We start from the raw sequence: 26,845 nt of genomic DNA, 5'->3' as shown, positions 1-26,845 counted from the left end.
GTGTGTGTCAAAGTGTGTCAACTGGGTGTGTGTACACATGTGCACATCTGCAAGTTTAGAGTAAAATGCCACAGAAGCCGCTCCAGTGTACATGCATGCATGTTTAGCATCGTCTGGTGACACTCAAATGGAGGAAGGAGTTCAAGTAGCATTAGTGTGAAGTCCACAACCGCCAGGAGAATGCTAATAAAGCATGCACACACACACACACACACCAAACTGCTGCAAGGTCACGCATCACACGTAGCTGCAAACACACTCAAACACCTGCTGACACACACGTAAACTGAGCCATTTAGGCACACACGTGGATAGGGGGGTGTGAGAGAGACCGGGAGAGAGCGACAGAGAGAATGCAGTGCCAAGAGATAAATCTGTGCTCCTGCCAAGATTTCCAGATAATCAATCACATGAATGACAAGGGATACACACACAGTGCATACACAACCAATGTGACATACATGCATACATACGCAGTGTAGACACAAGCAACCCATACACGTGCACACACGCTTGAGTCCAATATAAGGTCGTGTTCTGCTGTGCAAATGTATCTTATTTGTATTTTACGTTGATCTGCTCTTAATCCAACACACCAGCAGTTCTTTTAAAAACACAAACACACAAAAATTGTATTGACCAAACAGTATTTTTTTTCCATTTTAAAAAAGAAAATGAGAAATGAAAACAGAACTTTTGCATGTGGTCCTGAATGAAAACAAGGTGTCTAATATTTTACATATTTTCACATACTAAAACTATATTAAATTGCATTATGAACAACATCAGTGAATCAAATGAATAAACTGATCTTCGGAAATTATTAACTTCAAATTGTTTTTCATAAAGATGAGGATGTCTGGTGGTAATTTTTATTTATAATCCTTTTAAGATAATGATGTCGTTCTCCCGTCAGAGGGCCCATGGCTCTCCACGCAAAATTCTGCCTTAACAGGGAGTAGGCCAATACACGAGCATGGCTAATATCATGTACACTGAAATGCCAATTTCAATACACCTAATTTCATCACAAATAAAAAAATATGTATCAAATAACTCGCCTGATTGTGTCAATTTTTTGTTCTTTTCTCATGTGTTAAGTGTATTCCATGTAATTTAATTTAATGTGGGTGTTTAACCAACTTTGAAAAGAGGGGGTGGGCTGATGCTAATACACTGTGATCCTAGCCACTGCTCAGAATTCATTTGGGGGATTCATACAGATCATGGTTTAATTTTGATCTAGTCCACCACAATAAATTGGCATCGCATAAAATAAAATTTGTACAAAGTACAACCCCTCTAAGTATGTGCAAATTATGTACATCATCATCTTTTACATAGATGCATGCTATGCTATGGCATGTTTACAAGTACTCCAAGGCCTTTCTGCTGTTCCCTTTTTTCCCCCACTTGAGGTCACCACAGCAGATCTAAGGTAGGGATGGGCGATACGGCCTAAAATCCTTATTGCGATATACATTGCAGCTTCTTGCAATAACGATATATATCACAATATATAAATTAGTTAAGTGTTATGTTGCTGTTACCATGAGTGAGTTAAGGGTCATGTTGGGTATCTAGATACAAACGTGCTAAAGATGTGTCTTTAGTCTTTTCTTAAAAATATCCAGAGTCTGAAAGTCTCACTGAGGCCGGGAGAGCATTCCACAAAACAGGAGCACAGTACGAAAAGGCTCTCTGTCCCACAGACCTTTTCCTCACCCTTGGGACACAGAGCATTCCTGCATCCCGTGAACGCAAAGCCCGGGCCGGGATATAAGGCTTAACTAAATCAGCCAGATAGGCAGATGCCAGTCCAGGAACAACTCTACAGGCCAATAGCAAAACCTTAAAATTTGACCTCGCAGAGACAGGTAGCCAGTGAAGGGATGCCAAAATGGGGTTAATATGATCAAACCTTCTGCTTCGTGTCAAGAGTCTGGCAGCAGCATTTTGAATGAGCTGAAGACTCCTAGTACTGGACTACGGCAAACCAGAAAATAAAGCATTACAATAATCCAATATAGCAGAGATAAAGGCACATATCAAAGTCTCAGCACAACTCAGCCACATGGGGTGTGCAGCCAGTACATTCTGAGTGCCGGTCCCAAGCCCGGATAAATGAGGAGGATTGCGTCAGGAAGGGCATCCGGCGTAAAACAAGCCAACCCAACTATGCAGACTCAGAATCGAATTCCCATACCGGATCGGTAAGGGAAGTAAGAGCAGGAGCATCCGCGGTGGGTACAAGTTGTTGTACCATGGTGAGGACAGGAAGAGAAATGGTGTTGGGGTCATTTTAAAGGAAGAGTATGTTAAAAGTGTGTTAAGTGAGTGTCTGACAGGGTGATGATGAATATCATCAGTGCATATGCCCCACAGGTAGGTTGTGAGATGAAGGAGAAAGAAGATTTCTGGAGTGTGTTAGATGAGGTGGTGGAGAGTGTGCCCAAGCATGAAAGAGTGGTGATAGGAGCAGACTTCAATGGGCATGTTGGTGAAGGGAACAGAGGTGATGAGGAAGTAATGGGTAGATATGGTATCAAGGATAGGAATGGGGAAGGACAGATGGTAATTGATTTTGCAAAAAGGATGGAAATGGCTGTGGTGAATACCTACTTTAAGAAAAGGGAGGAGCACAGGGTAACATATAAGAGTGGAGGAAGGTGCACACAGGTGGACTACATTCTTTATAGGAGATGCAAGCTAAAATAAATCACAGACTGTAAGGTGGTAGTAGGACAGAGTGTCACTAGACAGCATAGGATGGTTGTTTGTAGGATGACTTTAGAGGTAAAGAAGAAGAAGAGAGTGAGAGCTCAAAGGATCAGATGGTGGAAGCTGAAGGAGGAAGACTGTTGTGTGAAATTTAGCGAGCAGGTGAGAGAAGCACTAGTTGGAGGGGAAGCAATTTTGGACAACTGGAAAAGTACTGCAGATGTGGTGAGGGAGACAGCTAGGGCAGTACTGGGTATGACATCTGGACAGTGGAAGGAAGACAAGGAGACTTGGTGGTGCAATGAAGAGGTCCAGGAAAGCATAAGGAGAAAGAGGTTGGCGAAAAAGTTTTGGGATAGTCGGAGAGATGAAGAAAGTAGACAGGAGTACAAGGAGATGCGGCGTAAGGTGAGAAGAGAAGTGGCAAAAGCAAAGGAAAAGGCATATTGCGAGCTGTACAAGAAGTTGAATAGTAAGGAAGGAGAAAAGGACTTGTACCGATTGGCCAGACAAAGGGACAGAGCTGGAAAGGATGTGCAGCAGGTTAGGGTGGTAAAAGATGCACATGGTAATGTGCTGACAAGTGAGGAGTGTGTGCTGAGAAGGTGGAGGGAATATTTTGAAGAGTTGATGAATAAAGAAAATGAGCGAGAGAAAAGGCTGGATGATGTGGTGAGAGTAAATCAGGAAGTAAAAGAGATTAGCAAGGAAGAAGTGAGGGCTGCTATGAAGAGGATGAAGAGCGGAAAGGCAGTTGGTCCAGATGACATTCCAATGGAGGCATGGAAATGTCTAGGAGAGATGGCAGTAGAGTTTCTAACCAGATTGTTTAATAAAATCTTGGAAAGCGAGAGGATGCCTGAGGAGTGGAGACGAAGTGTGCTGGTTCCTATTTTCAAGAACAAGGGTGATGTGCAGAGCTGCAGTAACTACAGAGGCATAAAGCTGATCAGCCACAGCATGAAGTTATGGGAAAGAGTAATAGAAGCTAGGCTTAGAAAACAGGTGAAGATCTGTGAGCAGCAATATGGTTTCATGCTGAGAAAGAGCACTACAGATGCAGTGTTTGCTCTGAGAATACTGTTGGAAAAGTACAGAGAAGGACAGAAAGAGTTACATTGTGTGTTTTTGGACTTAGAAAAAGCTTATGATAGAGTGCCAAGAGAAAAGTTGTGGCATTGTATGAGGAAGTCTGGAGTGGCAGAGAAGTATGTTAGGGTAGTGCAGGACGTGTACAAGAATAGTGTGACAGCGGTGAGATGCGCAGTCGGAATGACACTCATTCAAGGTGGAGGTGGGATTACACCAAGGATCAGCTCTGAGTCCTTTCTTGTTTGCAGTGGTAATGGACAGGTTGACAGATGAGATCAGACAGGAGTCCCTATGGACTATGATGTTTGCAGATGACATTGTGATCTGTAGTGAGAGTAGAGAGCAAGTTGAGTCTAGTCTGGAGAAGTGGAGATATGCTTTGGAGAGAAGGGGACTGAAAGTCAGTAGAAGCAAGACTGAGTACATGTGTGTGAATGAGAGGGAGCCCAGTGGAACAGTGCAGTTACAAGGAGTAGAAGTGGTGAAAGTAGATGAGTTTAAATATTTGGGGTCAACTGTTCAAAGTAATGGAGAGTGTGGTACAGAGGTGAAGAAGAGAGTGCAGGCAGGGTGGAGTGGATGGAGAAAGGTGGCAGGAGTGATTTGTGACCGAAGAATATCAGCAAGAGTGAAGGGGAAAGTTTACAAAACAGTAGTGAGACCAGCTATGTTGTATGGTTTAGAGACAGTGGCACTAACAAAAAGACAGGAGGCAGAGCTGGAGGGGTTGAGATTCTCTTTGGGAGTGACGAGAATGGACAAGATTAGGAATGAACATATCAGAGGGACAGCTCAGGTGGGACGGTTTGGAGACAAAGTCAGAGAGGCGAGATTGAGATGGTTTGGACATGTGCAGAGGAGGGACCCAGGGTATATAGGGAGAAGGATGCTGAGGATGGAGCCACCAGGCAGGAGGAGAAGAGGGAGACCAAAGAGGAGGTTCATGGGTGTGCTGAGAGAGGATATGCAGGTGGTTGGTGTGACAGAGGAAGATACAGAGGACAAGATGAGATGGAAACGATTGATCTGCTGTGGCGACCCCTAACGGGAACAGCCGAAAGACAAAGAAGAAGAAGAAGATCAAAGTCTCAGCACCAGCCATAGACAGGATGGGACAAATCCTCCCTATATATTGCAAATGGAAGAAAGCAGTCCTCGTGATGTCTCTAATGTGGAGGTCAAAAGACAACATAGGATCAAAAATTACGCCAAGATTCCTCACTTTGTCCGTATGATTTATAACACAACCCAAGATAAACGCTAGTTGATCAAATTGATGCTGATGCCTCGCTGGACCAAGAACCATCATTTCAGTCTTATCAGAGTTTAAAAGTAGGAAGTTTCTAGACATCCAACTTCTCACTGATGCAAGGCAATCTTCTAAAGATTTTATATGACTGAGATTACTGGCAGTTATCAGCAGAGTATCATCATCATAGCATTGAAAGGCAATCCCAAAACGGGATGCTACATACAAGGAAAAAAGCAGGGGGCCCAAGATTAGAAGTAGTATTATTGTACAAAACACAATGAGAACAACTGGACAGGTATGACTTCAACCATGTAAGGGCACTTCTAGTAATCCCTAAATAATTCTCCACCCTATTGAGTAGTATATGATGATCCACAGTATCAAATGCAGCACTAAGATCTAACAGCACCAAAACCGTGGTGGTGTCTGAGTCCATTTCTCGCAGAAGATCATTCACTACTTTAGTGAGCGCTGTCTCTGTGGAGTGACATTTTCTAAAAGCAGCCTGCAGTGGCTCCAAAACGATTATTTTCAGCAAGGTGGCCCACGAGCTGCTGCAAAACCATTTTTTTCAGAACTTTAGAACAAAATGATAGGTTTGATATTTGCCTAAAATTTTTCAGTACACTAGGGTCAAGATTAGATTTCTTAAGTAATGGTTTAATCACTGCAGATTTAAAGCATTTAGGAACAGATCCAGAAGTCAGTGAGAGATTAACAATTTCCAGCACAGTCGGCCCAAGAATGGGCCATAGGTCCTTAAACAATTTTGTTGGCATGGGATCAAACAAGCAGGTTGTACTTTTTGTAGACATCACAACTTTCGTCAGCACGCCTAGTGAGATACTATTAAATTCTATAAATCTAGGTAACACCTCAATGGTGACACCCACCTTAATGTTGAATCTGGTAAATTTGCTGTTTATAAGGAGTTAAACAAATTCTCTGCCTCTAGTAGAATCGTCAGAAGAATATCATAGTACCATAGCACCATATTGAATTGCAGTTTCTTATATTCTATTTAAATTTTTGGTATAATTTCTTTGCATCAAGTTGAATCGCATCATATCTCATTGTGAGGAATTGAATCACCATCAAATACATATCAAATCACATCGGGAACAGGGGTGAATCGTATCACGTCAGAATCGTCATGTATTGCGAAATGTATCATATCGCTGGTAGTGCATTGAGATGTGTATTGAATCGTTGTCAGTGATGAGATTCACATACCTAATGTACACACAAACACACACCTTGTTAGCAATGCGTTCGCAGCGACTTTTAAAAGATGATGTTTCAAGACACATTAATGATTAAATCCATCATGAATTGCTGCTTTAATCTCCGCTCAGGTCATGATCCACAACATGAAATGAAACTTAAAACTCAGATTTTTAACACAGTAGCTGCATTAAAAACCCCACAAACATTTCACATAAACCATAATGGATTTCCCCAGCCAATCACAATGCAGGTTTGGTGGCCACATGAGGCCAACTTCGGAAATGCTTTTAAATGATGAATATCACATGCTGTAGTCTGAGCCATACTAACACACTGATCTGTGTCTGAATGTGCAACGTTATCGCAATGTTTTATCAGTGCAATCTTTCATGGCTGCAAATACTGAAAATGAACTGTTTGCACTTTTTCAACAATATTTTCTCAACATAATATGCATCCATAATTTTAATAATACACCTCCCAACATGTTTGAAAAAGGAAATCTATATTTTCCAGCTGATCATTTAACCATTTATGGCTTCCATCTGACACAGTAACCATCTTTGCCAAACTGAAGAAACATTCTTGCACAGGCACATACGCAGCAGGGGACACAGTCCATAAGTAATGAATATGTGCCGAAAAGCATCCAGTTTATAAGTAATCTGTTGTTTCCCACAAAATATAGCTCCTTTATGGTTGTCGTGTTGTGGGTGAATTCGGTGTTTCGTGAACATACAAAAAAATCCCATTTTAATGTGCAGCTTCAGTGCTCAGTTTTTAATAACCCAAGAGAATGAGGGAAATATTGTTCAACCTGAGGATATAAATGGGAGGTCAGAAAAAAAGCACAAGTATGAATTTTCTTTACAGATGTTCAACTGAAACTTTTTTGTTTTAGTGTGCACAACAAGCATATCTGATAAGATATTTATCAACAAAGCACACCCCAAAACAAAAAAAACAAACAAACAAAAAACTTCTCATTTGACAAGACAGAAAAGACAAATCAACATTTAAAATGCTTTTTTCCTAGAAACTGCAAAGCCAGAGTGACGTATAGCAGCTTGGTGACAGCATGCATGAATGGAGGAGGGGCAAGACAGGCGTGCTATATGTCAGCTACAGTGCTGCACGCAACACTGTGTGCACGTGTATGTCAGACAGAGTTGTAGGATGAAGGTTGCACGGCAGCAGTCTAGCAGTGCTGTGACCCTGAGCTGCTGACGCATGCATGTGTACATGCGCATGTGTGTGCGTGAGCGCACATAATAACCATGCTTAGTGAACAGATGGAGCTTAGAGCACGAGACATACAGTCATCATGACTGAATGACCAGCCTGGTGTACATATCGCTTTCTAACAGACACACAACTCTCTCTGACCTCTCGAGCTCACCTATCCATTTCCTCAGGCCACAGTTGCTATCCCATTCTAGACCACACTATCCCAACCAACACTGCCAGCGTGCGTGTGTGTGTATGACAGAGGCCATGGGCCCTATAGCTACAGTCAGAACAGCCTGTGCAGTGCTCAGGCAAGGAGCAGGGCTCACCAGACAACCTGGCATCTAGGTCAGGAGTGCTGGATAAATTAAGTGTGACGTTAAAATGTCAAACACAAAATGCAGCAACGCAGGGTGGTGTGGTGTGTGTGTTGGGGGCGGCAGACATTACGCACAAAGGTGGGGGCAACATGAAGAAGAAAGGAAGAGAAAGGGGGACTAGATCTGTGAGCGTGTGTGCGTGTGGCCACAGGGCTGCTATTGTGCGTGAATAGGTCGGTGGAGAAAGGGGCTTTAAGCAACAAAATAAGCTAATGGAGACTGAGGGCACGTGATGTAAGCAGCAGAAGCAGTGCTCCCTTTCTGTCTCTCACTCACTCACACACACACACACACACACACCAGAGCCCCCTTCTCATATGCACTGTAATAAGGGAATGTTCCTGTTTTTTCCCCCCAGACAGCAGCATGCATGAACGCACATATAAAGCAGAAAAAGAATTTTGTGGTTACCGTCTTCCTCAGAGATTTGTCCCACCCCAAAACAGGGGGTAAGGTACAAAGCTCACAGCTGGACAGTAATTGCACACCACACTTCAACCACTGCATTAAACTGATTACGCTCTTGTTTCTGTTATTTAATGTTGTATGCGCTCCCCCCTGCATCAGCTACACAGAGCTAACTTCAACTTTTAACTAACTTTGCAAGTTTAGTGGACCACCTCCAGATTTTATTGACCATCCGGTAAGTAGGTAGCGAAATCTGCCACTTACACTGAATGCCGATTCAGGATTCCCTGTAGATCAGTCAGATTCTGGGTGAGGTGCCAAGCCTCTTCTCACGGCAGCCACCCACTTTTCACGCCGCTTTTTATCAGCAGGAAAATGATAAAAATGTACCCCAGAGCCCTTCTTTTGACGGCTCTTGTGATCATATGTACAGCAATGAAACATCATGTTGGTATAATTTGTGTAGACAATCGTAAATAAAGTGAAAGAGCACACCTGCTGAACATAATCTGTGCTAAATAGTCCAAAAGGTCTATTTATACATCCAAATGACAAACTGATAAATGTGATGAAATGTATAAAAAAAAAAAACAAACAAACAGAAAAACTCCTCCAATTATCTCCCCTTGAAGATATTGGAGTTGAAATATTTTCCTTAATACACATCACATTTTGCGTTGACATCGAGTTTCACTGAAATCTATAAATACGTTTCGGAGTTGTGTTTATCAAGTCAATTATGTCATGCATAAATTAATCATCAAGTCTAGTTACAATGAGGAAAATAAGTATTTGAACACCCTGCGGTTTTGCAAGTTCTCCCACTTAGAAATCATGGAGGGGTCTGAAATTTTCATCTTAGGTGCATGTCCACTGTGAGAGACATAATCGATAAAAAAAAATCCGGAAATCACAATGTATGATTTTTTAAATAATTTATTTGTATGTTACTGCTGCAAAGTATTCGAACCCCTACCAACCAACAAGAATTCTGGCTCACACAGACCTGTTAATTTTTCTTTAAGAAGCCCTCTTATTCTGCACACTTTACCTGTATTAACTGCACCTGTTTGAACTTGTTACCTGTATAAAAGACACCTGTTCACACACTCGATCAATCACACTCCAACCTGTCCACCATAGCCAAGACCAAAGAGCTGTCTAAGGACACCAGGGACAAAACTGCAGAGCTGCACAAGGCTGGGATGGACTGCAGGACAATAGGTAAGCAGCTTGGTAGAAGACAACAACTGTTATGATTATTTATTAGAAAGTGGAAGAAACACAAGATGACTGTCAATCTCTCTCGGTCTGGGATTCCATGCAATACCTCACTTTGTGGGGAAAAGATGATTCTGAGAAAGCTCAGAACTACACAGGAGGACCTGGTCAATGACCTGAAGAGAGCTGGGACCACAGTCACAAAGATTACATTAGTAACACATGATGCTGTCATGGTTTAAAATCCTGCAGGGCAGCAAGGTCCTCCTGCTCAAGCCAGCACATGTCCAGGCCCATTTGAAGTTCACCAGTGACCATCTGGATGATCCAGAGGAGGCAGGGGAGAAGGTCATGTGGTCAGATGAGACCAGAATAGAGCTTTTTGGAATCAAATCCACTTACCATGTTTAGAGGATGAGAACAACCCCAAGAAAACCATCCCAACTGTGAAGCATGGGGGTGGAAACATCATACTTTGGGGGTGCTCTTCTGCAAAGGGGACAGGACGACTGCACCGTATTGAAGGGAGGATGGATGGGGTCATGTATTGCGAGATTTTGGCAAACAACCTCCTTCCCTCAGTAAGAGCATTGAAGATGGGTCATGGCTGGGTCTTCCAGCATGACAATGACCCCAAACACACAGCCAGGACAACTAAGGAGGGGCTCCGTAAGAAGCATTGTAAGGTCCTGGAGTGGCCTGGCCAGTCTCCAGACCTGAACTCAATAGAAAATCTTTGGAGGGAGCTCAAACTCCAAACCTGAAAGATCAAGAGAAGATATGTATGGAGGAGTAGACCAAAATCCCTGCTGCAGTGTGCGAAAACTTGGTCAAGAACTACAGGAAACGTCTGACCTCTGTAACTGCAAACAAAGGCTACTGTACCAAATATTAACATTGAGTTTCACAGGTGTTCAAATACCTATTTGCAGCAGTAACATACAAATAATTATTAAAAAAATCATACATTGTGATTTCCGGATTTTTTTTTTTTAGATTATGTCTCACAGTGGACATGCACCTAAGATGAAAATTTCACACCCCTCCATGATTTCTAAGTGGGAGAAGTTGCAAAATCGCAGGGTGTTCAAATACTTGTTTTGCTCACTGTATATCCCCTTTAAGATTTTCCTTTATGCACGTCTTCATATGGTGTGCTCCCACTGTTACACTGAAATCCAGAAACTGTTTTAGGAAGAGTTGTACTGAGAAGACTCATGGATAGAACAACGGACAGTGATTCCTTCATGCAACCCTGAACTCTTGTTTGCAGAGAGCACATTCCTGGACCAGGGCACCCTGCTCCACTGACATAATGCCGAGAACTCTTTTGAAGTATCCTAATAATTATTGTGCACGAGTAAACTTAGACTACCCCATAAATTTTTGGTTTTCCAATCTCATTTCCTTTTCCGATTGTAACTTCCCCTGATCTCTGAATAATCTCCACCAATCCATTTTGTCCCCATCATCTCCCGCTCCTCCCATTTAGCTACACAACATTAACAAAACGACAACACCTCTGAAGTGGATAAAGACAGTGACCAACAGACAGAGCGGAAAGAGAGGAGACTGGGAGGAGGGAGAGACAGGAAGGGAGGTTTCCTCAACACAGGCAGGAGGTGGGGGGGGGGGGGGGGGGGGGGGGAGATTATGCTGGTGGCGCCTCAGTGTGTGTGCGCGCACCTCTCAGGATACACAGCTCACAGGAAACAAACAGCTGCAAAAATCCATTTCCCGACACACACATGGAAAGAACCACACGCCACATGTACACACAACAGCAAAGCACACAAAAGGCAAAACACGCACAAACCTCCACAGAATCACTGAACCGCTGTGTTCTCAATTGCACATGAGCACACACCTTACACACTTCCTTACACTCCAAACACACATTCCCCCACCCACTTGAAAAATAAACACACAGAACATACCCACACGAAAACAAATGCAGTCTTGATCTTACACATGCACACGCACGCACACACACACACACACACAGCTGCTTGTTGCTTTCATGTCAGACTCAGTATTTGTTTGACAGACTCACCTGTAAGTGAGGCACTTTCTGTGGTGTAAGAGGGGGTGAGGACAGATGGTGGGAGGCAGGAGGCACCCAATGATGAGAGGGTTGGCTGTGGGAAGGGGTCACGCTCTGCAGGTGATGAGTGTGAGGGGGGAAGTGTGTATGCGACTGAGCATTCTGGGAAGAGAGTGCCAAGCCTTGGTTTAGGGGTGGAGCTCCATGTTGACTGACAGATGGACCCTGAAAGCTTAAGGGAGCAGGCTGCAATGGTTGCCCACTTCGAGAAGCCTGCTGCTGGGCCTGGAGGAGACGCTGGTCTGCTCCCTGACTGATCAAGGCTTCATGAGACCCTGGAAGTAAAAACAGGAAGACAACAGTATTGTTATTAAGTCACACGTTAACAAAACCGATTAATATGCTTTATACCATGGTTAGTGAGAATTCCATGTCTAACTGGCGTGCATTATTTTCGTGTATACACACACGTAGTTCGGTGAGTTAAGTCACTAATATCACACCGCTCTGGTCGTCACCATAGCAACGCACAAATCAGTTGGCGCAGATCAGCTGTGTTTTGACAGGTGAATGACAGAAACGCGATAAAACATGGATTTCCAAGTGAATTTTAATATTTTTGGCCAAAATAAAACATTTGAGGAATGGGAAGAGGAAGAGAGCAAACGAGAAGAACAGCAAAAGCAACGGCATAAAGATTTAACATCGGACAAACTGGACAAGATTGAAGACGGGAAAGAAGAACAGAACATGAAAAAAGTTAACTTAAATATTTGTGTGTTTAGCTCACTAGGTGGGACCATGGTATAAGTGGATTAAACAACTCGAAGCCGTGCATTATACGATTTGAATGCACTTCACGGAGTAACACCACTCGTGTTTTAGACTCCACGTCGTGCATTCAAACCTTATAATGTACGGGTTCTCATTGTTTAATCCTTACATATAACAGGTGTGTCTGCTATTCATGCTAACCAAATGACAACTATCACTAATTTGTAATGTTTGATATGATCTTTCACTAAACCAGCTAGGTGATGAAGTGTAGCGCCTTAACAGAACGAGTCTGACCAAAATGAACAGCAAGTAATTCAAAGCACCCTCAAATTTTCAGAGAATTTTTTTTTTGCACATTTCTGTACATAATACTCACAACTCAATTCGACCTTTTGTACATATAGAGTTCATAAAACTTTTGTAATGTCCTTATTTTTGCACCAGCTCATAAATTCTTTTGCTTGCCAATAAAACCTGATTAAAAAATGTTTCAAAATATTTGAATTCAAAATTAATTAATTAATTAATTAATTAATTAATCTTTGGCCTGGTTGCTTTTGTACCAGGAGTGGCCATACTTCCCTACCTTGGCACCAGAGGAGCAGGATTGGGAAACATCGCCGTACTAGATTCAAATGTCCAGTGAATAATGGAAATCACCAAATACTGAGACACACACATATGCACGTGTGTTTGTGGGCACACCCCAAATAGTTTCTTCAAAATGTTTAGTCAGAGCAGAGGTGAAAGAAAAATAAAGCAAAAGCTTGTTTACAAAATGAACACCAACCCATTTATATAAAATGTGGAATAAATCAAATCAAATCAATTTTATTTATATAGCGCCAAATCACAACAAACAGTTGCCCCAAGGGGCTTTATATTGTAAGGCAAGGCCATACAATAATTACGGAAAAACCCCAATGGTCAAAACGACCCCCTGTGAGCAAGCACTTGGCGACAGTGGGAAGGAAAAACTCCCTTTTAACAGGAAGAAACCTCCAGCAGAACCAGGCTCAGGGAGGGGCAGTCTTCTGCTGGGACTGGTTGGGGCTGAGGGAGAGAACCAGGAAAAAGACATGCTGTGGAGGGGAGCAGAGATCAATCACTAATGATTAAATGAACCCCCCAGCAGTCTAAGTCTATAGCAGCATAACTAAGGGATGGTTCAGGGTCACCTGATCCAGCCCTAACTATAAGCTTTAGCAAAAAGGAAAGTTTTTAAGCCTAATCTTAAAAGTAGAGAGGGTGTCTGTCTCCCTGATCTGAATTGGGAGCTGGTTCCACAGGAGAGGAGCCTGAAAGCTGAAGGCTCTGCCTCCCATTCTACTCTTACAAACCCTAGGAACTACAAGTAAGCCTGCAGTCTGAGAGCGAAGCGCTCTATTGGGGTGATATGGTACTATGAGGTCCCTAAGATAAGATGGGACCTGACTATTCAAAACCTTATAAGTAAGAAGAAGAATTTTAAATTCTATTCTAGAATTAACAGGAAGCCAATGAAGAGAGGCCAATATGGGTGAGATATGCTCTCTCCTTCTAGTACCTGTTAGCACTCTAGCTGCAGCATTTTGAATTAACTGAAGGCTTTTCAGGGAACTTTTAGGACAACCTGATAATAATGAATTACAATAGTCCAGCCTAGAGGAAATAAATGCATGAATTAGTTTTTCAGCATCACTCTGAGACAAGACCTTTCTAATTTTAGAGATATTGCGCAAATGCAAAAAAGCAGTCCTACATATTTGTTTAATATGCGCATTGAATGACATATCCTGATCAAAAATGACTCCAAGATTTCTCACAGTATTACTAGAGGTCAGGGTAATGCCATCCAGAGTAAGGATCTGGTTAGACACCATGTTTCTAAGATTTGTGGGGCCAAGTACAATAACTTCAGTTTTATCTGAGTTTAAAAGCAGGAAATTAGAGGTCATCCATGTCTTTATGTCTGTAAGACAATTTAAAGCTCTCTTTTTCAGAGGAGCTACAGCATCCAAAGTTGTCTTCAATGAGGATGTAAAACTATTGACGAGATACTCTATCTCACTTACAGAGTTTAGGTAGCTACTGTGCACTGTGTTGGTATATGACATTAGAGAACATAAAGAAGGAATCATATCCTTAAACCTAGTTACAGCGCTTTCTGAAAGACTTCTAGTGTAATGAAACTTATTCCCCACTGCTGGGTAGTCCATCAGAGTAAATGTAAATGTTATTAAGAAATGATCAGACAGAAGGGAGTTTTCAGGGAATACTGTTAAGTCTTCAATTTCCATACCATAAGTCAGAACAAGATCTAAGATATGATTAAAGTGGTGGGTGGACTCATTTACATTTTGAGCAAAGCCAATTTAGTCTAATAATAGATTAAATGCAGTGTTGAGGCTGTCATTCTCAGCATCTGTGTGGATGTTAAAATCGCCCACTATAATTATCTTATCTGAGCTAAGCACTAAGTCAGACAAAAGGTCTGAAAATTCACAGAGAAACTCACAGTAACGACCAGGTGGACAATAGATAATAACAAATAAAACTGGTTTTTGGGACTTCCAATTTGGATGGACAAGACTAAGAGTCAAGCTTTCAAATGAATTAAAGCTCTGTCTGGGTTTTTGATTAATTAATAAGCTGGAATGGAAGATTGCTGCTAATCCTCCGCCTCGGCCCATGCTATGAGCATTCTGGCAGTTAGTGTGACTCGGGGGTGTTGACTCATTTAAACTAACATATTCATCCTGCTGTAACCAGGTTTCTGTAAGGCAGAATAAATCAATATGTTGATCAATTATTATATCATTTACTAACAGGGACTTAGAAGAGAGAGACCTAATGTTTAATAGACCACATTTAACTGTTTTAGTCTGTGGTGCAGTTGAAGGTGCTATATTATTTTTTTCTTTTTGAATTTTTATGCTTAAATAGATTTTTACTGGTTATTGGTGGTCTGGGAGCAGGCACCGTCTCTACGGGGATGGGGTAATGAGGGGATGGCAGGGGGAGAGAAGCTGCAGAGAGGTGTGTAAGACTACAACTCTGCTTCCTGGTCCCAACCCTGGATAGTCACAGTTTGGAGGATTTAAGAAAATTGGCCAGATTTCTAGAAATGAGAGCTGCTCCATCCAAAGTGGGATGGATGCCGTCTCTCCTAACAAGACCAGGTTTTCCCCAGAAGCTTTGCCAATTATTTATGAAGCCCACCTCATTTCTGTATATCTGAATATCTGATATTAGTGCAAGTAATTGAAAATCAACATTTCTGCCAAGTTTTCTTCATGGCACAATTATAGGGATTAACGCAAAAAACCCCCAAAAAAACAACAAACAAAAACAAATCACAGCCAAATCATAAGCTGTACATCTACCTTTTTACAGAAACCCTGTTGCGATCGTGTCCTAGAGTTTAAGGTAAAACAAGTTGTAGACAGCTAAGAAAAGAGCAAATTGTTCTCCTGCTGAACAAGATTATATTTCACTCACTAACCATTGCTGCTCTTTTCTAATGCAGCATTATATTATAAAGACTTTAACCTACACATTAGTTAAATAGTTCAGAATGAACACATTTTAAGGGGACAGCTTTTCTACAGCTTTTACTTCATTCAATACCAATTAAAATCTCAGGCCTGTAGCCAGGATCAGAAATGAATGAATGTGGACTTTTCTGCAGGGGGTCTGGATCTTCAATGATCAGGGCTGCATTCTGGAGGATGCTTTGATGACTATTTTCTCACCCCAATCCCCCTCAATTTAGTTGTACTGTTTAATGTGTGTTGTATTTTCATTTGCACATTTTCACCTTTTCGTTGCCTTTAACCAAAATTGATATCACAATCTACGTGTTTGTTTGATAAGATTACTAAACACAAGAGCTGCAATCATTTTCATACTTTTGGCTTCCCTCAACCTAACTGAGCTGATTTTAAAGCTAAAACCCTAAACAGACCCAGTTATGCTCGAGCTTAGACATTACATAAAAAAAGATATTGGTTCACATCCCACTTTAGTTATACAGAACAGGTAAATTAACTAAATTGATCTTCATATGGCTCATCAATTAAACTTAGTCCAGAACTACAGTAAAACTTAGGCCCAGAGTAAAACTGATTTAAACATTTTAGTTGTTAGAATTATTATTATTATTATTAAGTAGTATGAAAATGTCTTCAAAAGTAGACCTTTAAATCAAGGGGTGTTGTGGAGGGCACGTCCCCCCACAACACCCTCTTTCTCTCTGGATTCGCACCTAGTTTTCAGTATCTCAGCAGGAACAATCAAAAATTTGTGTATTTATGTGGAAAGCGCGACCTGATTGAGAGGTAAGAAGATTTTATGGGCGCATTTACATCATGTCATCCTCAGAAAGAGATTTTAGGTGGATTTTGGGGGAAGTGTTAGTGTTTGTTGTTATGCGTTATGGGTCTGCAAGTGTGTTTTTAGTTTAAACATAGCAACGACACTCACAGAGACACTCAAAGCAGACTGAAAGACAAGAAAAGTTTAAAAATATGTTTGTAAAACTCTGCTCTTTGCTCACTGTATGCTGAGAGACATCTACTCTCAAACTCACCGCTCCCTCCAGACAGGGCACAAGTTGCTGCCAGGAGAAATAATTAAAACAAGACAGAGACATTATTCTAAAAATTGATTTTTAAATGTTTTGAATGCTGCAAATTTTCTATCTTGCGTCCAGCCTTGATTCTGCGTCAAAAGGGCATCAGTGCGAAACCTGCCTTTTGCCAGCCCAGTTGACTGAAATCTGATGTAGCGACGGAGAACTTTAATCCATGCAATTGGGCAACAAAAAAGGCACAAACATTAACTCAAGTCCACAATTTTATTTTTATTTGTTTGTTTATTTTTTGGAAGGTGATTACGCATGACACTGTCTTAAACTCTACAGCTTTTTCAAATGGCAGCAAATTAGTCTGATGGTAACATTACAAAAGTACTCCCCATCTGTTCCAAAAAGATGACAAAGAAAACAGCTGAAAGGAACCATGACACACCTAACAGATGGCAACTGCTATACAGGAAATACATGTTTTTGAAACTTGAAATGTCATCAGGCAATATTAGAGATCTGTGGGTAAGGTTAAAAAAAATGACACCCACACACACACCCACCCACACACAGTTATACTACAAAGTTCCAGCCATCTTTTAAAAGCGGCAAGATGGAAGCAAGAATTGAGAGCACTTTTGCATGCACAAGTCACCAAACAGCGCAAGCTCCAAAAGCACACATGTGACACTGGGATTATAAATCTTTTTTTCCACTTAACAACAGAATGTGAATAAATGAATGTGATATATTAGCAAATTTTGGTTGTTTAATTTCTGCTCCACTGTCTTGTTGTACAGAGGCAACATTACAAAAACAGTGACACTGCCTAAATATGAGCAAACCTGTATGTACAGAGCTCAACAGCGCAGTTCCCGTGTCACTGACCGAATGGTCCCCCCTAAAAATTGGTCTGCCCTGCCTTCAATGTGCATGTGTCATTTCTGAGTGTCAGCAGCAATTCACCGATTATCACTTCATTTCTCCTTCAAACTGCACTCCAGTCATCATCTATCTCATTTCCACATAAATTCAGCATTATTTTATAAGATGGGAACATGATCAGAGCGCCACAGCAGTGCATCTGAGACCAACCCTCTCAGTCTGAGTTTCTACACCCAAAGCGATCAATGTGTGATTATTAACCATCAGATTTCAAAGTAAAACTCTTAAATCATTCTAAAGTCCGTTTTAAATACAAACAAAGCTGTTTTAAGGAGAAATGAGGCGATAATCGGTGAGTTGTTACTGATGTTCTAAATTGATGTAGGTGCAGCAGCACGTCAGACTCAGACGTGCTGCTGTGGCACTCTGATTGGTCCCGTCTTGTTCTATGAAATAATGCTGAATTCATGTGGAAATGATTGCTGCACAAAAGCTTCAGATATCTGTCGCTGAGATAGATGATGACTGGAGTGCAGTTTGAAGCAGAAACAAGGCGATAATCGGTGAGTTGCTACTGACGTTCTAAAGTGATGTAGGCGCAGCAGCATGTCAGACTCAGATGTGTTGCTGTGGTGCTCTGATCGGTCCTCCTTTAATATGAAACAAACAGGAAACCCTTTTGAAGTGAACAGCTCAGTGGCTCACCTTGTAAAGCAGTGCGCTTAAGCGGGGCTTACACTGTATGAGTTTTGGCCCCTTTTCAGCCGATTTTTCACTTGTGCGCGAATTTTTTGGATCATGTCGAGTTTCAGTTTAATCGTACGTCCTGCATCGTGTAGTATACATGGAGTAACGAGCTGCGTTTAACCTCTCACGACCACCTCCCGATCGGCAATCGCATGGTCAAATGAAAATCAAACCTGTTTGATATTCTGGTTGGCTGTCATAAGGGTTCCGAGCTGTTGAAGCAGCACTACAAGCGTCTCTTGCACTGTGCATGTGCAAACACCGGAGAGAGCAAACAGTGATCATCTCTTCGAGAGAGCAACTTCAGTTTCTTTTTTCCCCATTATTCTTCAACTCATTTAAAGTCTTTTTTTTTTTGGTTAAATCTTTGATGTCTCCCATTGAGAGTTTTTGTAAAAATAAGAAATGTAAATAAAGTTTGAAAAAGAAAAAGAAAAAGCTTCTGTTTACATTTTGTTTCTTCTGGAAACAAGTCCGACGTGTGGTTTTTGAAAGTACAATGTGAGTAGTCAGATCGCATCAGAGCACTGGGTTGTGTAGTGTGAAAACAAATTGTGCGCTCTGAACTTTTACACCCTGCGGTTTTGTCGCACAGTCTGAGCTGGAGCCGAGTACAACAATTGAAAATATCGTTATAGTGTCTGCCCAGCTTAGTGTGCATGTAATGTTTTTGCTGAGCTCAATCGGAGTTTACAGAATGTGTTTGTTACTTTTGACATCTTTTTTCATAGGTGGCTGTAATTTACTGCTCAGATTCAAGGCAGGAGATATGGTATACAACTCGTCAGTGACCAGAAATGCATTTGACTGTGTGAGGAATCAGACGACAGCTGTTTGTTGCTGTGAGGGACCTCAGGCACTGGAGAATGCCCGAGTGGTGACTGCACTCCGGAAACACTGTAGCATAACTGATAATTAGGCTACATTTTACTATACGCAGAAACAAAGTACAAAATATATACAAAACTGTATTAACCATATACTAACATTCCAATAATAAAAGCATCATTCATTCGCTATGGATTATGAGATTTGCAACATTCCTTCACGCTTAAGAGTAATTATGTATATGGTTTTGTACCTTTGCCTTTATTTTTTTTATCTAAATCACCTATTTTTACGGTCATGATTCATCTTGTAGCTGACTGGCTTGGTCCATAGCTTCAAACTCTTTATACACTAAGGAAAATAACAGAAATGCAACACTTTTCTTTTTGCTCCCATTTTTCATGAGCTGAGCTTTAACGATCTAAAACATTTTCTATCAGAATAGCCTTTATTCGCCAAGTATCTACAAGAATACAAGAATTTGACCTCCGGTGTGAACTGCACTCTCTCTGTACACTAAAGACCCTGTCCAAGGCAAATTTCTCCTTAGGGAGACAAATTAAGACACTCTGACTTTGACTTTTAAATAATTCACAGTAAAGAGTGCAAACAAAATGCGCAATAAAACATATGTGTTCAAAGGAGAAACAGACAAACAGATTGAAATTGTACATGAAATATATGAATTAGTGATTTTTTTTTTGGCAGGTTAAATTGTTCATCAGTCTGATGGCCTGTGGAAGGAAAACTGTCTCGTCGTTTTGACATACAGAGCTCTGTAACGTCGACCAGAGGGGAGGAGTTTAAACAGTGTGTGTCCATGGTGTGAGGAGTCTGCAGAGATGTTACCACTCACTTCCCGGTCCTGGATGGAGGGCAGGCTGGCTCCAATGATTTTATATATACACAGAAGACTTATTTCTCCCAAATATTGTTCACAAGTCTGTCTAAATCTGTGTTAGTGAGCACTTCTCCTTTGCCGAGATAATCCATCCCACCTCACAGGTGTGGCATATCAAGATGCTGATTAGATGGCATGATTATTACACAGGTGTGCCTCAGGCTGGCCACAATATAAAGCCACTCTAAAATGTTCAGTTTTATCACAGCACCAAATGCCACTGATGTTGCAAGTTTTGAGGGAGCGTGCAATTGGGATGCTGACTGCAGGAATGTCCACCAGAGCTGTTGCCCGTGAATTGAATGTTCATTTCTCTACCATATGCCAACTCCAAAGGCATTTTAGAGAATTTGGCAGTACATCCAACCAGCCTCAAATGCAAACCACATGTAACCACACCAGCCCAGGAACACCCACATCCAGCATGTTCAACCCCAAGATTGTCGAGACCAGCCACCTGGACAGCTGCTGCAACAATCGGTTGGCAGAACCAAAGAACTTCTGCACAAACTGTCAGAAACGGTCTCAGGGGAGCCCATCTGCATGCTCATCGTCCTCAATCGAGGTCTCGACCTGACTGCAGTTCATCGTCGTAACAGACTTGAGTGGGCAAATACATTTGATGGCGTCTGACACATTGGAGAGGTGTTTCTCTCGTGGAGGAATCCAGTTTTCACTATTCGGGGCAGATGGCAGACAGTGTGTGTGGCGTTGTGTGAGTGAATGGTTTGCTGATGTCAACGTTGTGGATCGAGTGGCCCATGGTGACGGTGGGGTTATGGTATGGGCAGGTGTACGTTATGGACAATGAACGCAGACGCATTTTATTGATGGCGTTTTGAATGCACATACCGTGACAAGATACTGAGGGCCCATTGTTGTGCCATTCATTCATGACCATCACCTCATGTTGCAGCATGATGATGCACGGCCCCATGTTGCAAGGATCTGTACACAATTCCATGGCCAGTATACTCACTGGACATGTTACCCACTGAGCATGTTTGGATGCTCTAGATTGGCATATATGACAGCATGGTCCAGTTCCTGCCAATACCCAGCAACTTCACACAGCCATTGAAGAGGATACAACCCCTGGCAATAATTATGGAATCACCGGCCTCGGAGGATGTTCATTCAGTTGTTTAATTTTGTAGAAAAAAAGCAGATCACAGACATGACACAAAACTAAAGTCATTTCAAATGGCAACTTTCTGGCTTTAAGAAACACTATAAGAAATCAGGAAAAAAAAAATTGTGGCAGTCAGTAACGGTTACTTTTTTAGACCAAGCAGAGGGAAAAAACTATGGAACCACTCAATTCTGAGGAATAATTATGGAATCACCCTGTAAAATTTTCACCCCCAAACTAACACCTGCATCAAATCAGAGCTGCTCAGTCTGCATCTAAAAAGGAGTGATCACACCTTGGAGAGCTGTCGCACCAAGTGGACTGACATGAATCATGGCTCCAACACGAGAGATGTCAATTGAAACAAGGAGAGGATTATCAAACTCTTAAAGAGGGTAAATCATCACGCAATGTTGCAAAAGATGTTGGTTGTTCACAGTCAGCTGTGTCTAAACTCTGGACCAAATACAAACAACATGGGAAGGTTGTTAAGGCAAACATACTGGTAAACCAAGGAAGACATTCAAAGCGTCAAGACAGAAAACTTAAAGAAATATGTCTCAAAATCGAAATGCACAACAAAACAAATGAGGAACGAATGGGAGGAAACTGGAGTCAACGTCTGTGACCGAACTGTAAGAAACCGCCTAAAGGAAATGGGATTTACATACAGAAAAGCTAAACGAAAGCCATCATAACACCTAAACAGAAAAAAACAAGGTTACAATGGGCTAAGGAAAAGCAATCGTGGACTGTGGATGACTGGATGAAAGTCATATTCAGTGATGAATCTCGAATCTGCATTGGGCAAGGTGATGATGCTGGAACTTTTGTTTGGTGCCGTTCCAGTGAGATTTATAAAGATGACTGCCTGAAGAGAACATGTAAATTTCCACAGTCATTGATGATATGGGGCTGCATGTCAGGTAAAGGCACTGGGGAGATGGCTGTCATTACATCATCAATAAATGCACAAGTTTACGTTAATATTTTGGACACTTTTCTTATCCCGTAAATTGAAAGGATGTTTGGGGATGATGAAATCATTTTTCAAGATGATAATGCATCTTGCCATAGAGCAAAAACTGTGAAAACATTCCTTGCAAAAGACACATAGGGTCAATGTCATGGCCTGCAAATAGTCGGATCTTAATCCAATTGAAAATCTTTGGTGGAAGTTGAAGAAAATGGTCCATGACAAGGCTCCAACCTGCAAAGCTGATCTGGCAACAGCAATCAGAGAAAGTTGGAGCCAGATTGATGAAGAGTACTGTTTGTCACTCATTAAGTCCATGCCTCAGAGACTGCAAGCTGTTATAAAAGCCAGAGGTGGTGCAACAAAATACTAGTGATGTGTTGGAGCGTTCTTTTGTTTTTCATGATTCCATAATTTTTTCCTCAGAACTGAGTGATTCCATATTTTTTTCCCCTCTGCTTAGTCTAAAAAAGTAACCATTACTGACTGCCACAATTTTTTTTCCTGATTTCTTATAGTGTTTCTTAAAGCCAGAAAGTTGCCATTTGAAATGACTTTAGCTTTGTGCCATGTCTGTGATCTGCTTTTTTTTCTACAAAATTAAACAACTGAATAAACATCCTCCGAGGCTGGTGATTCCATAATTTTTGCCAGAGGTTGTAGACTAACTTTCCACAGGCCAGAATCAACAATCTGTTCAACTCTGCGCGAAGGAGATGTGTTGCACTGCGTGAGACAGATGATGGTCACACCAGATACTGACTGGCTTTCTGACCCCCCCAATAAAGCAAAACTGTATATTCCAGAATGGCCTTTTATTGTGGCCAGCCTAAGGTACATCTGCACAATTATCATGCTGTCTAATAAGCATCTTGATATGCACACCGGTGAGGTGCGATGAATTATCTCAGCAAAGAAGTGCTCACTAACACAGACAGACAGATTTGTGAACAATATTTTAAAGAAATCTTTTGTGTACATAGAAAATGTTTTAGGTCTTTGAGTTCAGCTAATGAAAAATGGGGGGAAAAACAAGTCTTTTTTCATGAGGTCGTGGCTGGCATACCCAGTTGGGGGGGTGTCTAGTGAGGTTGAGCTAATAAGATTAATAAATGGAATAGTTTTGACTGTTGAACGCTTGGTCACTAATACTGCCGTCACACATTGCTGGAATCACACAGAATGGCATCGGAATGACAAATCGGCGCACATCTGAAAAGTGTCAGGTTTCAGTTCCAAATGTTCTGACCAGCATTTCTCTGGAAGTCCCCACAGTTGGTCAAATCGGCTGGCGGCCCAGAGTGTGATGCACATGTTCAAAATCCTCCGGGCACTGTGAGATTGGACACCTATCCGATGGCGGTCCATGTGCAATTTGAGGACCATATGGCCGCAATTTACATATTCTGAGGGTGGCAAAATGGGATCCGAAACGATTTGGGTGCATATGAGGGAACCTCGAGATGGATCTGGCACAGTAAGCCTGCCAGTATGACCTGCACGTACCACATATAATAATGTCCCCCCAATCGAAGTGCAAAGGAACTGTTAAAATGTATGTGGCACACTTCATCATGATACTAATTATGACTCATCATCATGTGCAGTGAATGTGAATAGCGGCTATCAAACTGAAACACTGTGCGCTACTGTGCACATGCCACTGCAAATCTGAACAGGGTGTTACATCCACAATAGAGCTTACAGTACAGAGATTTGTCCATTCCTTTCCCTTGGGCAACTTAAATAATGTGAACTACTGTCTCCATCATATCTGTATAGAACAGGCAGCTGCGCCTCTCACCCAAAATAAAAAAAAATAATCCTATGTGATAATCCAACCATCGTGGTGTCGAGAGTTGCGTTGTGCTCCTGAAGTGAGCAAGAAAGAAAAAAGAAAGTTCCCCGGAAAGGTGCTTGTCTGACAGGGGACAGCATGGCCAACTGCCAGCAAACTTTCAGCGAAACTGTCTAGTGCGCACGCTTAGTGGCCCATGCAGCATTATGCATACATACGTTATGCGTGTGAGGAACACAGTGCTCGTTCCCAGTCGGGTCCCATGTTTGCCATTCGGACATAAGGCAGTCTGCAGTGCCTTTTACGGCCGTCTGATAGTCTGTGTCATCTACCTGTTGTGTACATGCTCTTTGGATGCCATCATGCAGGTGTGGATGAGGTACTTCGGATGCGTTCTGACATGGCTGACCGCGCCTCTTTTCCTCCCGACTGCGTCACATTATGACAATATTTGTCGTGTCGGGCATGGTTCCTCCACAAGCTTGCTATGTATGACAGGGGATTAAAGTAAGCTCAAACAACATTGACGTCCATTGGATTCTATGCCGTGACATATGTTACCCTGTAACATAATAACTAAGCATGACACATGGTGCAAACTATTCCTTTTTAAAACCATATTAACTTAACCAATAATATGCATCACTTTTTACCAAAATTAGAGCAACTTTTGACCCCTGTACAAACTGAAATTGACCTCTGTATCTTTCTTGTTGTTTTGACCCCGTAACATTCAGTCATAGACAGACCAAACTATACTTTTTGGAATCTTTGTGATAGACAAATAATGCAGTATAGTTTTCAATATAACTGGAATATCTTTTTATTTTGACCCATGTGCAACTGTTCAATTGACCCCTACCCTCTATTAAAAATTGAAGTGGCCAATCTTTTTTTTCAAAAGAGTAAAGTCTAAGAAGCATGTGTGCCAATTTTGGTGCTTGTTTTCAGAAATGAACAGTTGTTACAGTTATCTCTTCCTCTATCAACCAACCACTTTATTTAACAAACAATGCAGAAAAACATATTGGCTTTTGGAAATGGCATCGCCATCTAGTTTACAGCAGAGGGTGATCTGAGAGCATTGTTTATAATGTTGTCTAGAATAGCTGGGACCCCATCAACCCTTGGTCACAATACAAGAGACAGAAGTGACCAGTTCCCATTCATCTTTCAAGTGGGCATTTTCACTGACAAGAGACAAGTGTTCACTATGCCAACAGCTAGACAGGCCCAAAATACAAAAGTCTATTTCATGCAAATGCTGAGAGATGCCACAGAGAGCCTGCCAATCCAAGTGAAGGCAGCATGATATAGGCCATGGGCTACTGGGGTCCCTGGTGCACCAACCCCGCCCCCCAACAACTCAACAAAATGGGTACTTTTGGAAAGCTTAGGATGTCTGCAATCTGAAATTAAAATATAACAGTGAATAAACTGGGGCTCAACATCTCTTTCCAGTGTTTATACTGACGTACTGTACATGACACTTATTATATACCAAAATGAAGCTTATTTCAGGAATCATCCCAGGGTAAATGATGTGCATTTTCTTCAGACTTTTTTAGAAAATTATTTCAACATTAACTTTTTTCACGCATTTCTGTTACAGTTGCAGGACACCCATACCATGTTAAGAACCATAAAGAGTGTCATTTCAGCTTTCATATTTGTTTTTGAAGAATGCTTACATGTTGACATGTTGATTTTCTACCAGCATGTAAAGATATCTATCCCAATATCAAACATTTTATCATCCTTTAGAAAACAAAAATATTTCTAACAGCTACAGATAATAAATTTGCCCCTACTCACAATACTGATGTGTTCCCATTACTTCCACCCACCCCCCCAAAATCATAAATACATTTTATACAAAATACATATGTAAAATGTACAGGTTTTGTTGGTTTTAGTGAAGTACCCATCAGGTGTGGCGAGACTTTAATGCACAGGAGTTAGTGGAAGGTCATCAGTTCTTTCAAGTCAAGCAGAACTTGAAAGAGATGGAAAAGAGATGGAAAGTGAAAAGAGATGGAAAGAGAAAAGAGAGAGAAAGCAACATTGCCTTGCTTTTTGAATTGCATTACCTTGTTTTTGCTTGTGGGAACATTTGCAGTTTTATTCATGTCAATCAAGGTTTTCAGACCTTTCTGATTTTAGGGATATTGCGTAAATGCAAAAAAGCAGTCCTACATATTTGTTTAATATGCGCTTTGAATGACATATCCTGATCAAAAATGACTCCAAGATTTCTCACAGTATTACTAGAGGTCAGGGTAATGCCATCCAGAGTAAGGATCTGGTTAGACACCATGTTTCTAAGATTTGTGGGGCCAAGTACAATAACTTCAGTTTTATCTGAGTTTAAAAGCAGGAAATTAGAGGTCATCCATGTCTTTATGTCTGTAAGACAATCCTGCAGTTTAGCTAATTGGTGTGTGTCCTCTGGCTTCATGGATAGATAAAGCTGGGTATCATCTGCGTAACAATGAAAATTTAAGCAATACCGTCTAATAATACTGCCTAAGGGAAGCATGTATAAAGTGAATAAATTGGTCCTAGCACAGAACCTTGTGGAACTCCATAATTAACTTTAGTCTGTGAAGAAGATTCCCCATTACATGAACAAATTGTAATCTATTAGACAAATATGATTCAAACC

General features: G+C 41.4%; 1 protein-coding gene across 1 annotated transcript in view; it reads right to left on the bottom strand.

The window, feature by feature from the left end:
• The window catches only part of chd7 (chromodomain helicase DNA binding protein 7), a 174,418-nt gene that overhangs the window by 135,556 nt on the left and 12,017 nt on the right, over nucleotides 1–26,845 (bottom strand). Inside the window, 1 exon segment of the mRNA XM_034182411.1 lies at nucleotides 11,582–11,907. Coding sequence (XP_034038302.1) covers nucleotides 11,582–11,907 — 326 coding nt within the window.

This window comes from Thalassophryne amazonica, chromosome 12 (genome assembly GCF_902500255.1).
Source record: "Thalassophryne amazonica chromosome 12, fThaAma1.1, whole genome shotgun sequence".
Lineage (NCBI taxonomy): Eukaryota > Metazoa > Chordata > Actinopteri > Batrachoidiformes > Batrachoididae > Thalassophryne > Thalassophryne amazonica.
This window is presented reverse-complemented; position numbering and strand designations above follow the sequence as displayed.